Source organism: Engystomops pustulosus, chromosome 3 (assembly GCF_040894005.1).
Source record: "Engystomops pustulosus chromosome 3, aEngPut4.maternal, whole genome shotgun sequence".
NCBI classification, from domain to species: Eukaryota; Metazoa; Chordata; class Amphibia; order Anura; family Leptodactylidae; genus Engystomops; species Engystomops pustulosus.
Window position 1 is genome coordinate 32,028,664 of NC_092413.1, and position 12,480 is coordinate 32,041,143.

At 41.3% G+C, this 12,480-nt stretch overlaps 1 protein-coding gene across 1 annotated transcript in view; it reads left to right on the forward strand.

Annotated features, from left to right (window-relative positions):
- The window catches only part of APLF (aprataxin and PNKP like factor), a 137,128-nt gene that overhangs the window by 121,527 nt on the left and 3,121 nt on the right, over window positions 1-12,480 (forward strand). Inside the window, exons 9-10 of the mRNA XM_072140424.1 lie at window positions 7,337-7,383; window positions 11,773-11,805. Coding sequence (XP_071996525.1) covers window positions 7,337-7,383; window positions 11,773-11,805 — 80 coding nt within the window. The remainder of the gene's footprint in view (window positions 1-7,336; window positions 7,384-11,772; window positions 11,806-12,480) is intronic.

Genomic DNA, 12,480 nt, shown 5'->3' on the forward strand with positions numbered 1-12,480 from the left:
ATTTATTAAAAACAAAGCATTGGAACATAATAGTTACAATAGAATTATTTCAGCCAAACAGAGGAAAATACATTTTTTTTTTCTATTAAGAATTTGTCATAAATTATGAATTCATTTTATGAAAAAGAAAAGTTTGTGAAGAATTTATTTATCGTAAATGTAGTAATTTAATGACTTGATGTGATCTGAAGAAGTCTTTTATACAGATGTTTATGGAATCATTGTATCTGATGGCTCCTTGTGCAAATGTTGTGGGGTTCTCTCTTTTTCAGTTGAGGAGTTGTGTTAGAGGAGACCCAGACTCTGACCCAAAGATCATGGGAATTTCGTTGAATTGAGGGAGGAGCCCATGTTTTCAGATTCTTATTATTTCACAAAATATGTTAGACACTGGTGAAGATTTATCATTATTGATCACTCTGTGCGCCAGCGTATGATGAAACCCAGTCCCTTCATCACAACTGGAGACTGATGCATTTGGTGGCCATGCCAGTCCCCAAATGTAGCCTATGAACGTGCAGCAGCCGCCACCTCCTTCATGCCTCTCCATTCCCCACATGGTGGAAGTGGCGTAAAGAGGAAAATAACCACGCTGTCTGGCAGTTCGCTAGGCATTTTGATCATTTCAGTGCCTGTACTGCAGAAAACTGGCATACAAGCCCTTGTAAATATCCCACACTGTTTTGTACCAGTGTTTTGGCTTTTACAAAAATTTTATTTACAGGAATTTCCGGCTCCAATCACAGGCTAGTACAGCGATGACGTGCTCAGAGACCACTTTGATTGGGCATGTGACCCACATCGAGCATCTTTACGAGTCTTCTATAGCGCCACCAAGCATTATTTTAATTGCACTGCATTTTAAAAATAGCAATAAATAACTAAGATTTGATCTATCCAGTATTTCCAGATGTCAAATTTACATTCTCACTCTTGTTTGTATCCTAATAAATTTCTTCTTGCGACATCTGGTATACAGTGTACTTGAGATGGCTTCAAATAACAATCTCCTGGTTTCTTGGCACGATACTTTGTTAAGCACTTGCAGAGCTGTGTGTTCTTTTATGCATCTTTTATGTACACTGGAGATCAAAATTAGAGAACAATGTAGAATCCCTTGATCGGTAATAATGTAATCTCCAGTCATCAATATTTGATGGATTGTTGTGAAGGGTACACCATGCCACTAGAACAGTGTTTTACAAAAATTACCAAACTATATCAACATGAAACTTTTTATTTTGCAAAAAACATGATTATCATAATTAGAGAACAGCAATGACTGTAGCATTGAGAAAGATTATAGCTACATTTTCTGAAGGCTACACCAGTCACCAATCAGTAGGCAGTGCACAGGCCTTTGCTATGAATGACTTCAGCACATGTGCAGGCTCAGGACATCACCAGTCTCTCACACTTCTCCTAGTCTCCTCTACATTTCTGTGATTGTTGTGGGTTTCTTGGCCGTAACGTTGTTACTAAGGTTTTTTAAGAAGTTTTACTATTGGCTGTAGATCAGTAATCGGGTTGGCCATGCTTTCTGTTCAAGGAACTACTTTACACATTTTGCATTGTGACAGGTGGCATTGTCCTGCATGAAAATTGCTGGTTGATTGAACCATGTGTTGTGGAAGAAGGTTCTGATACACGCTTGCATTCACTCTGCCATGTAGATGTACAAGAGATCCAACTTTTATTGCAGAAAATATTCCCTAAACCATGACACTTCCTCCACCATCTTTCACTGCTGACTTCTTTACACACTTTGGATTTAGTCTTTTCCCAGTCTGTCAACTAACATAATGTTTCCCATCAAGTCCAAATAAATTAAAGTTGCTTTCATTAATAAAATTAACTGCGGCCCACTTTTCTGTCAAAACAACATGCTCCTCAGTAACGGTGAGTCTAGCCTTTTTGATTCTTTTGGCTAATGAGAGATTTGGTCACTGCAGATTGGGCTTTCACTCCAAATGCTCTTAAACGTTGAGACACTGTATGAGTAAACAGATCGTTACCCTGTTCAGTGCGGAACTGGTGAGCAATTACCCATGGAGAGTCTCCCCATTATCCTGTCCTCTCTTTCAAGGGCGACCAGCCTTCTTTGGGGACTTGAATGAATTTGTGATGTTGTAAAGATGCAATATGCTAGAAATCACAGACTTGGAACAACCTACCTCACTTACAATAGCTGATAGGGTCACCCCTTTGGCCTTCATTAGAGAAGAGCAGGATTGCTTTTTAAGTTAAGGGTCCAGGGTTTGGGTGCATCCCTTGCGACCCAGACATATTGGCAGCTAATCCAGCAACTTAATTCCCCTACACACTAGCCATAGTGTGGTTGACCTGTGCCCATAGTGCCCATACTGTGGTTGACCTGGGGTGTTAATGGGGGGAGTCCTTGTAGCATACAGAAATATGCTGTAAGAACTGGTACCGGCACTGTATTTTGGTCAGCATAGAGGGAATACTTGCATTATATTTTAGTATGAGGCAAGGACTTCCATCCTGTTCAGAGTGTTCTGTGCATGGAATTGGACCAACATACTGGACACAGTAGGCTGAACTCATTTACTAAGGGTCCGAATGCAGCGCTTTTGTCGGGTTTCCCGAATATTTGCGATTTGCGCCGAATTGCCCCAGGATTTTTGCAGATGCGATCGGATTGTGGTGCATTGGCGCCAGCTTTCACGCGACAGAAATCGTTGGACAATCCGACGGATTCAGAAAAACAGCGGAATTTAAAAAGGGATTTGTGTCGCAAGAATAGCACACACATGCGCCGGGACGAAGAAGGTGAACTCCGGCGGGCCCCAGCGCAGCAGCGACACCTGCTGGATATCAGGCACACGACCTTGGTGAATCTCGGCAGACCCGAATCAGCGCCGGACAACGCGCCGCGGGATCGCGACTGGACCAGGTAAATAAATCTGCCCCATAGTCTGCAGGTAGCCATATGCTTAGTTTCAAATTACTCCACATCCAAGCTCCTTACCTGTTGCCATTCAACCTCTTGGCAAAACCTTTCACAGATACATCATCATAATTATGAGCACTGAAGGAAATGCCATATTTTATTATTATTGGTCTGTTTTTCAGTTTAACAAGTGCATTAATCATCAACCCGTGCTTCATAAAGTCATTTCAAGTCTTTAACAGCCTACATTATTATTTCTGGCCACTTTTCATAGAAATAAAATCATCAGATCATGACATTTGTGTTGTGCGCAGCTACTGCCTACACATTCATTTTGATTAATTATGTGCATTAACATAATGGTCATCTCCTGTGAATTACAGAAAAAAAACTACCCACCTTTTTTTTTTTCCAAGCATTGAACTTGTACTGACATAAAGCAATATCCATTTATACATTTTAAAACGCTCAAGTTCACTTACTCCACTCACTGCTGCTTTATTACCAACACTACCAGTGCCTTTTGTATTCAATGTCCACAGAAAATGACTAGTGATTCACATCAGTGGCTGAGGCTGGATTCATAATGCTGTACTGAAGAAACCCGGCACCCTCAGTCACAGCATGGTTTACAAACCTCTGGCAGTTATTGTGACTGAGGGACTTGTTGTCTTCAGTACAGCAGCATGATCTGAGGTATACAACATGTGATAATAAAATTGGTTCTCCTACAAAAGGAAGTCATCTGCCTCTCTAGTGCCTTATAGGTAAGCAGTTACCCTGTTAGTCAGTATGTGACCCAATATAGAGCCTTGAAAGACAATCTAGGGTTATTGGGAAAACCAAAGACCCTATCTGTAGATATAGAAACACTTTAGATACTTTCCTTTTTTTGTAGATACATCTGGTCATTGGACTTCTTAGAGCCATGTATGCAATACATAGTAAAAGAGAATTTAAAGGGAACCTGTCATCAGCTTTTCACCTTTAAACCTAGTAACGGGTTCTCGCAGAACTCATCATACTGTGTCTCATACAGTATTGTATAAAATGCATAGCGCAGATTTAGCTAAAATCACTTAAGAAATTTGCTAGTGTCAAGGGGTGTTGTTTCTTTCACTTGGCTCAGCTCTCTCATATTCACCTTTCTCGACGCCTGCTACGGCCAGACATCCAGAGACGTTATCCGGCTGTCTGGAAATCTTGCGCATGCATTCCTTGCGCAGCTGCTCCGGAAACCTTCAGGCAGCGCCAGAAGATCCTGCACATGCTCAAGGTTTTCAGACAGCCGGATGACATCCCCGTGGGGTGGGGGTAGGGGGCGTGAATAAATTAACTAGCAGAAGAAATGTGAGCCTCATTTGCATATTTTTATAACCTTTTTTTCTGGCCAAAACGGAAGCTCAGGAGATGGCTGAAAACGGCTCACTTATCCACCGCAGCTAAGGAGCATGCATTTTAGGGCACAAAACTGGTGGTAGATGTCTTTTAAAGTGGTATTCCCTCGAAGAAAAGTTTCTTACATGTACTAAGGAAAACAAAATAACACATTTTCTTATTCACTGTTATTAACAAAAATCCAGCATTTCACAAATAGAAGTCCAACCTGTCTCTATCAGTCCTTGTGTATACAATTTTAGTTGCCCCTGGATCTTCTGAGTTTAGGGTCGGCAGACATCTTGCTCTCCTGTGTGAGGCTGCACTGAGCCCCTCTTTGCCTCCAGCCCCCAAGCTTGCATTCCAGGATGAGCTCACACAGTGTGAGGAGTGTACTGCTACAGACACAGAAGGTCTTTGTCCAGGGAAGGGGGATGCACAGCAGATCTGACTGTATGTGTTATAGGCGAGATATAGCAGAGCTGTGTATGTAATAGCTGTGATAGTAGATTAATGTGTAATATGCACCTCATGGATCTCATAATCTCTGATCTGTCTCATCTCCTTTTCTATGTGTCAGATGCTAGTGGATGTTCAGAAGCTGAATGAAAGTGTAGATAAACCTGATAATAGACTCTGATTAAACCTGATAGACTCTGATAATCTAAGCACATTATCAGCACACAGCACCTCACAGCACTAGAGGGATCATAATGTTTCTGCTTAGGGAGCCCCCGCCCACCACTGAGTGATAGGAGCTAAAACAGCAATAAAACTGAGTAAAATTGTAAAGTAAAGGGGTTAAAAATGATCTTTATTCAGTAAACATTACTAGGGGATTGAAATTTGAGAATTTTCTTTCATGGGCAAACCCCTTTAAAGAGACTCTGTTCTTTTAAGGCTGTCTTAACTTTCATTTTCACACGTAGCATATTCTATAAGACTTCATACAAATCAAATGCTCCATCTTCGTTAGGAAACATGTTCTGACCAGCTTTTATTCACAGTTTATCTTGCGCGCACACATATATATACTTTATTATATCTAAAATTAAAACTCTATGGATCCAGCCTTTAAGCAAGGTTTTAATCCAGCAACAAACTGTACTTGGAAACCAATTTTACGATAACGGAATTGAATTCCTGCTGAAGAGTCCACATTCACTATCGCCACCGTCATCCCACATTTCATGCTTAACTTCTTTTATGGCATTTATTTCTGCTGATTTAAAGGGAACCTGTCAGCAGAAATTGACCTCGTAAACCACTACCAGTATATTGTCAAGAAGCTTAACACCTTGCTGATCACAGTAGATTTTCTGGATGATGCCATGAAAGAAACATGTAGTGAGATGTAAATTGGTTGTGATTGGGGGGGTTGGAGAGTTAAAGACTGAAGTCAAGCTCTCCCTGCCTCAGTATCTCTTCTCCTCTCTTACTTATTGGGGCACATTTACTTACTCGTCCCGTCGCGATACCTGTCGTGCGTTGTCAGGCAAGGGTTCAGGTCTGCCGCAATTCACTAAGATTGTACGTCCAATTTCCTGCATCTGTCGCTTCCCCTGCTGAGGTCCACCGGAGTTCACCACCTTCTTCCCGGTGCATGTGAGTGCTGATCTTGCGACACAATTTGCTTTTTAAATTCTGCGGTTTGTCCGAATCAGTCGGGTTGTCCAACGTCCACGCCCCCCGATTTGTGCCGCATGCAAGCTGGTGCCGATGCAACACAATCTGACCGTGTGTGCCAAAAACCCGGGGCAATTCAGGGCAAAACTCGCGAAACCCGACGAAAATGCGGCGTTCGGACCCTTAGGAAATGTGCCCCAATGTCTTATGTACACGGACATTGTAAACAGTTCTCCAGAAGTCTGGTGCATGATGTCAGTCACAGTGGAAGGCGCACTTTGAGATGGGGAGAGCTTGACTTCAGTGCTTAAATCCTCGCCACCCATCATTTTAAACAAACAACTCATTACGGAGTTTATTTTCTGGATGATGCTACTCCACACTGCGCCATGAAAGTCACACGATGCTTGACAACAAATTTATTACTTGTGGTTTATCAGGTCAATTTCTCCCTTACATGTTTCTTATAAACCAGAGGAAGGATGGGAAAAAGAGTGCAATCCCCACAAATTCATGGAAGGAGGGTTAATTCTTTTTATGATTTGGAGGCATGGGAAGATATTTGTTTTTCTCCTGAATTCTTAGAATTTTCCTAATATAAAGCATCAGAGCGGTTTTCTTACATCATACAGCGCACACTTTTCTTTTTTCCAGAAAGGATTAATTTTTATGGCTGTAGAACCCATTATAAAGTTGTCATAAAAAGCACACGATAAGACAGAGCATCACAAGGTACATAGATGGATGTTGTTAGCTTTTAACGATCCCTACACTCCGTCCATGTGCACACGTCTTGGTAAATGACATACAGGCGGTCCCCTACTTAAGAACACTCGACTTACATACGACCCCTAGTTACAAACGGACCTCTGGATATTGGTAATTTGCTGTACTTTAGTCCTAGGCTACAATAATCAGCTATAACAGTTATCACAGGTGTCTGTAATGAAGATTTAGTGTTAATCCTGGTTCTTATGACAACCCAACATTTTTAAAATCCAATTGTCACAGAGACCAAAAAAGTTCTGGCTGGGGCTACAATGATAAAATATACAGTTCCGACTTACATACAAATTCAACTTAAGAACAAACCTACAGAACCTATCTTGTATGTAACCCGGGGACTGTCTGTATTTCTCTCACAGGAAAGAAGGTGTACAGCTATGTAAAACACTATTCAACTGTTTCCTATTACTGCAATGTACTGGAACCATCACAGCTTCATACATTGTGTAGTGGTGAAGAAAGGTACTGCAGGCTTCTTTAAATAAAGGTGGGGAACTGTCCATAAAACACATAGTACCCTCCAGTATTAAACAAAGTTCTATTTTTCTATTTACTCTATCTTTATTGTCCCGGTACTTAGAGGATCTCATTAACTAATGTATAAATGTTTGTTTTTTTTTTCTTCTGTTGTAGGAAAAATCCACAGCACAAGCTGGAATACAAACACACAAGGCCACCGGGTACGGATGATAACTTCCTTTATGTATTGTATCCATGCATGAATGTATTTAAAGGGAGTCTATAAGTAATTTTGTTTGGCATCAGGCCTGGAGATCTGAGCTACCATAACTTTTTGTGTAGTGTTAGTAGCAGCAGAACTGTGAAATACCCATTTATATTGCATGATTGTAGCTGGACTTCAAGCACTAAGGATTGCTTGAAGTCCAGCTTCAATATAAAACCAGAAGCCTCCTGTTGCCCTTAATTATAGAAGAGCAAAGAAGATGAGACCTCACATGCCGGTGCACCAAGTCCTACTGCATTTCTGGAATATAAATGCATTTTTTACAGTCCTGCTTCTACTCTGAAACACCTGAAAACAACGAACACCTGAAAAGTGTCTTCAGATTATGATTAAGATTATGCACAATAGTTCACATTACTGTTCTCATTGTAATTCAGACAACATTGGTCATTTCAGTTATAGCAAGTTTGGTCCAGAGACTTATAATGTTACATGAAATTTTCAAGATTTATATAAACTTCAGGTCCTTGTAGATGTGTGATTTACTATTGTCTTATATCATTCCTGTCCTTAGCAGCACTCGCTTCTAATTTACTATAGATGGGCTGCCAGTCCAATCTCTGATGCTTCCGGCACCTGCCAATGAAGCCATCTTGGTACACCCCCGCAGTGGTGAAGCCGGGTTGATTTACCCTGACTTAAAGGAAATCAGTCACCTACCTCAACTACCTGCTATATTATGTCTATGCCCACACATACCTTTGTTTTTATTATCCAGCTTCTCCTTCAATCCCAAAACTTTAGAAATATGCAAATCAAGCTTAATTAAAGCTTACAGTTTTGCTGATGGTATATATCCAAACTTACCTGCTTGTTCTGTTTTCCATGGAATGGAAACCTCTTTATTATCTCCAGGAACCTCCGGATTAGGTTAGAAAATGTATTTATACAAATATGCAGATGAGCCGCAGGTGCTCCACCTGTTTCACCAGAGCCCCTCTTGGCTCAGCCATCTGATTATTTATGCAGCCCCCCCCCCCCCCCCCATCTGTACTTCGCTGCCTGGTTCAGCCCACCAATCGTGATGTTGTGCTTTCTGCACGAGTGATGGACAGGACCAGGGGGGAGGGGTGCCTACATAATCCGCTGACATAGCTGGAGCTCCTGTGGCTCATCTACGTATTTTTATAGACATTTTAAGACATTTTTGACCCTTATCCGGACATCCCTGGGCGGCGTGGTGGCAGAGTGGGTAGCACTTGTGCCTTGCAGCGCTGGGGGTCCTGGGTTCGAATCCCACCCAGGTCAACATCTGCAAAGAGTTTGTATGTTCTCTCTGTGTTTGCGTGGGTTTCCTCCAGGTCCTCCGGTTTCCTCCCACACTCCAAAACATACTGGTAGGTTGTTTAGATTGTGAGCCCCATGGTGACAGGGACCAATTTGACATGCTTTGTGCAGCGCTGCGTAATCTGTGTGCGCTATATACATAAAGAATTATTATTATCCCTGAAGATAATAAAGACATTTCTATCCCCTTGGATAAATGACTAGCAGGTAAGTTTGGACATCTACCATCTGTATACCTGATGGTAAAATTCCTTTAAAGGGCATCTACCACCAGGATCAAAGACTGTATGCAACTGAGCCTGAGGGGCTCCATGCTTTATAGGTGTTAATGTAGCCTGGAGTCCCTACAGCTCATTTGCATGTAGTCTGCTACAATCATACATCCTGGTGGTAGATGTCCTTTAAGCACCTCATGGCTCCGACTCAACCTCCTGCTGGACCTAGGAGTGAGGAGAGTCGGAGGTGGCAGTGTAGCAGGGAGCTGTGGAGCCAGAGCCCTGAGATGATATGGGACACTAAATGACCGTTCCATCTCAATTGTCTTAACAGGTTGCCTTTCATTTTGTTTGAAATGTTACTCTTTGTGTGTTTTTATCTTTCTTTTTATAAATCCTAAAAAAAATATATAATTTTTGGATATGTGGCGAAGTCTTTTCTTTAGCAAGGGAATGCAGAACTATGTCGATATAATAAGAAATGCAGCGCTATTGTTGTCGGCCTTATTTTCTACAAGCAGAGATTGCACAAGTCCGCATGATATATGAGACCTGTATAATTTATCTTTAATGGCATAAAACAAATTCTTAAACCCTTTTCGTTCTTTGTAAGCAATTTTCAGACCTTATGGAAGAGATGAAGGATGGTACAGGACTACACAGTCGGGCACCTAACCACAAGATATAATTGCCTTATTATGACATTTCCTCTACACACATCACGATTTTCAATGTTTAGGAAAATAAGAAAAGCCACGGAAGTAATTGTAGTGACAAAAGTAAAAGTAATTGCCTATTTAGTTGCCACAGAAGCTTATCTGCAGCATAGTATTATGACACCCATTAAAATTGGAGGCTGTCGAGTGAAAACAATCGCCTACGATAGACCTTTTAATATAAAGTGTAACTATAAAGTTTATAACTTTTTTTTTCTATAGCTGTGATAGCTGGAAACTAACATTTTTCCAATATACATTCGTTGCCTTATTACAGATGTTTTTTTTGCCGGTCTTTGCCCCTGTACAGTTTCTTCTTGGCAACCAGAATGCAGAAATGTGCAACTGGAGATGCCAACTCCATGGTCAGCAAAGGGTGTGCGGGAGAGGCTTTGCAATGTGCTCATTCCCTTATCTGCTCAGTAATTGCAGAAAGCAGCTTCCTTGTGTCAGTTCTGTCCAGTCTACAGTCTGCCCTCATGCTCCCACAATTAGCCTACCTCCTTCCCAGTTTAAAAAAAAAATAAAAATCTAGTGTGCATCCATAAGCCTGCTCTGCTCATCACCCATTCTCTCTGGCTTTGACAAGGCTACAGCTGGATCAGTGAGAACAAGAGGAAAGGGTCAGCAGAGCAATACAATAAAGACTATTTACTTCTGCACTGAGTCTTCTCGTACTCCTGCATGTCAGCAGCTGCTTTCTTATAGTTCTCTGTATTCTCCCTGCCCGTTGTCCTAGGAAGAGGGTAGAGTGATGGCATCTCCTGAACAATCTGACACATCCATCTTATCCTCTAGTGCAGTGAAGGAAAACCTTTTAGAGGACGAGTGCCCAAACTACAAAAAAGACCCAATTATTTATCACAAAGTACCAACACAGAAATGTAATTTGTGATTTATACCCCTTCTCTGTCACAGTTTTCATTCATACCAGCACCTGAGGACACCAATAAAGCAGAAAATAGTCCCAGGTAGAGCTATAGGTAGAGCTGTCACTTTAAAATACCTCTGTGCACAGCAAGTCCTGGGCTGTCTGGGACTGCAGGAAGATACCTGGAGTCATCTCTGGTGATGGCCTGAGTGCCCACAGAAAGGGCTCCGAGTGCCACCTCTGGCACCAGTGCCATAGGTTAGCCATCACATTTGGAGAATATTAATGTTGCTTCCATAAAATGGAACTTTTCTTTTTCATGTCACACGTGTGAAGTGGGCATTTTGATACAAGGTTTCACAGGTTTGTTTTTGTAACTAGGAATGAGATGAGTTAAATTCAGTGGTTGAAGTGAAAGTGTCACTTTAGAAGCCCCTCTTTTCTGTTCTATAGAACCTAGAAACATGCTTTGTGTCTGTGTAAAGATAAGAATCTCATCTTTCAGATCACATCAGATCATATGGCTTTGTGAGTTACAAAACCAGAGATACAGGCAGCTAAATTCATAATTGGAAATACCTCAGCTATAGAATTTTTTTTTTTACTACCTGAATGTACAGTTCTGTAGATCACGGAAATATAAGGAAACAAAATAGAACTCCAGCATACCTCCAACTCCTAGTGTCTCACGCACGGAGCCGGCAACGGACCCACCTCGTTTGGAAAGGTAACGTAGCAAATAAAAATAATCCAATGGTCCAGCCAGGTTCCAAGGTGTATTCAAATTTTATTCAATAATGGTCTCAAAAAACATCCACAGTGTAGATTCCATCCACCAACGCGTTTCCGACGGCTTAACCGTCCTTAATCATGGTCTGATTAAGCCTGATGTGATCTGAAAGATGAGATTCCTTTTTTATATGACCCGAATATCATGTTTCTAGGTGCTGGAGCACAGACCATAGGGGCTTCTGAAGTGACACTACCCCTGCAACCATTACTTGACTCAGGGGGAGATTTCACATATAAGAGGGAAATCTAGAAAGGACTTTTCATCCACTTCCTGAGGGGCTCGTAGTTTAATGGGCTAAAATCTGGTAATGGGTTCTTTTTAATAAAACCAATGTGAAGCAATATTGTAAATTATAATAAAATCCTTCAGAGGTGAGAAAGGACACGAGCATTCAGCGCCCTTTGTTGTTGCTGCATTCACTTTTTTGTTGTTGTGTTTTCAGGGAGGAAGCTAAGGAAAAGGAATCCTAAAAAAGGTATTTTCATTCCTGTTTTACACATACTATGGGATCTACAATATACAAGGGATGTCAATCATTATATAAAGATACAGTAGGCACTGGCCGGTGTAGGAATATGCAAGGCCTTGCCTCTGGTGCATCGGGAAACTCATTTATATAAAGATAGCGACAGAATATTCTCTATTTAAAATGACTATTCATTGGGGAAAAGGTTTGTTTAAAGGGACAACAGGTTCGCACCTATCTATAGGATAGGGGATAACTTTCTGATTGGTCTTCTTCATGGGACCCCAACTGATCACATGGGTCTAATGTATCCCCATTGTACCCCAATGAATTGAGAGGCCAGTCATGCATGCCCCGGCTCCTCCATCTCGTAATCTGGTATCTTCGTCAGTTCCATGGATCGGCCATTCCATTCATTTGGAGTGCAATGAGGGTAGAACGAATCCCAGATATGTACAGGTCTCATAACTGAGACCCCCTCCTGTGTTAGACAACCCCTTTAAATATTTCCTTGTACTTTCAGAACTGTCTTTAAAGGGTTACAGCGTTCTGAAATGTATGATATTAATGCAAAAAACGTGCATACAATGTAAATTCTCTAAATAGCCAGAAGGATAAATTACACGAAATAGAAGTAACCTGCCTTGGCGTTTAATTACCTCGTTTTTCATTACGTTTGTCACT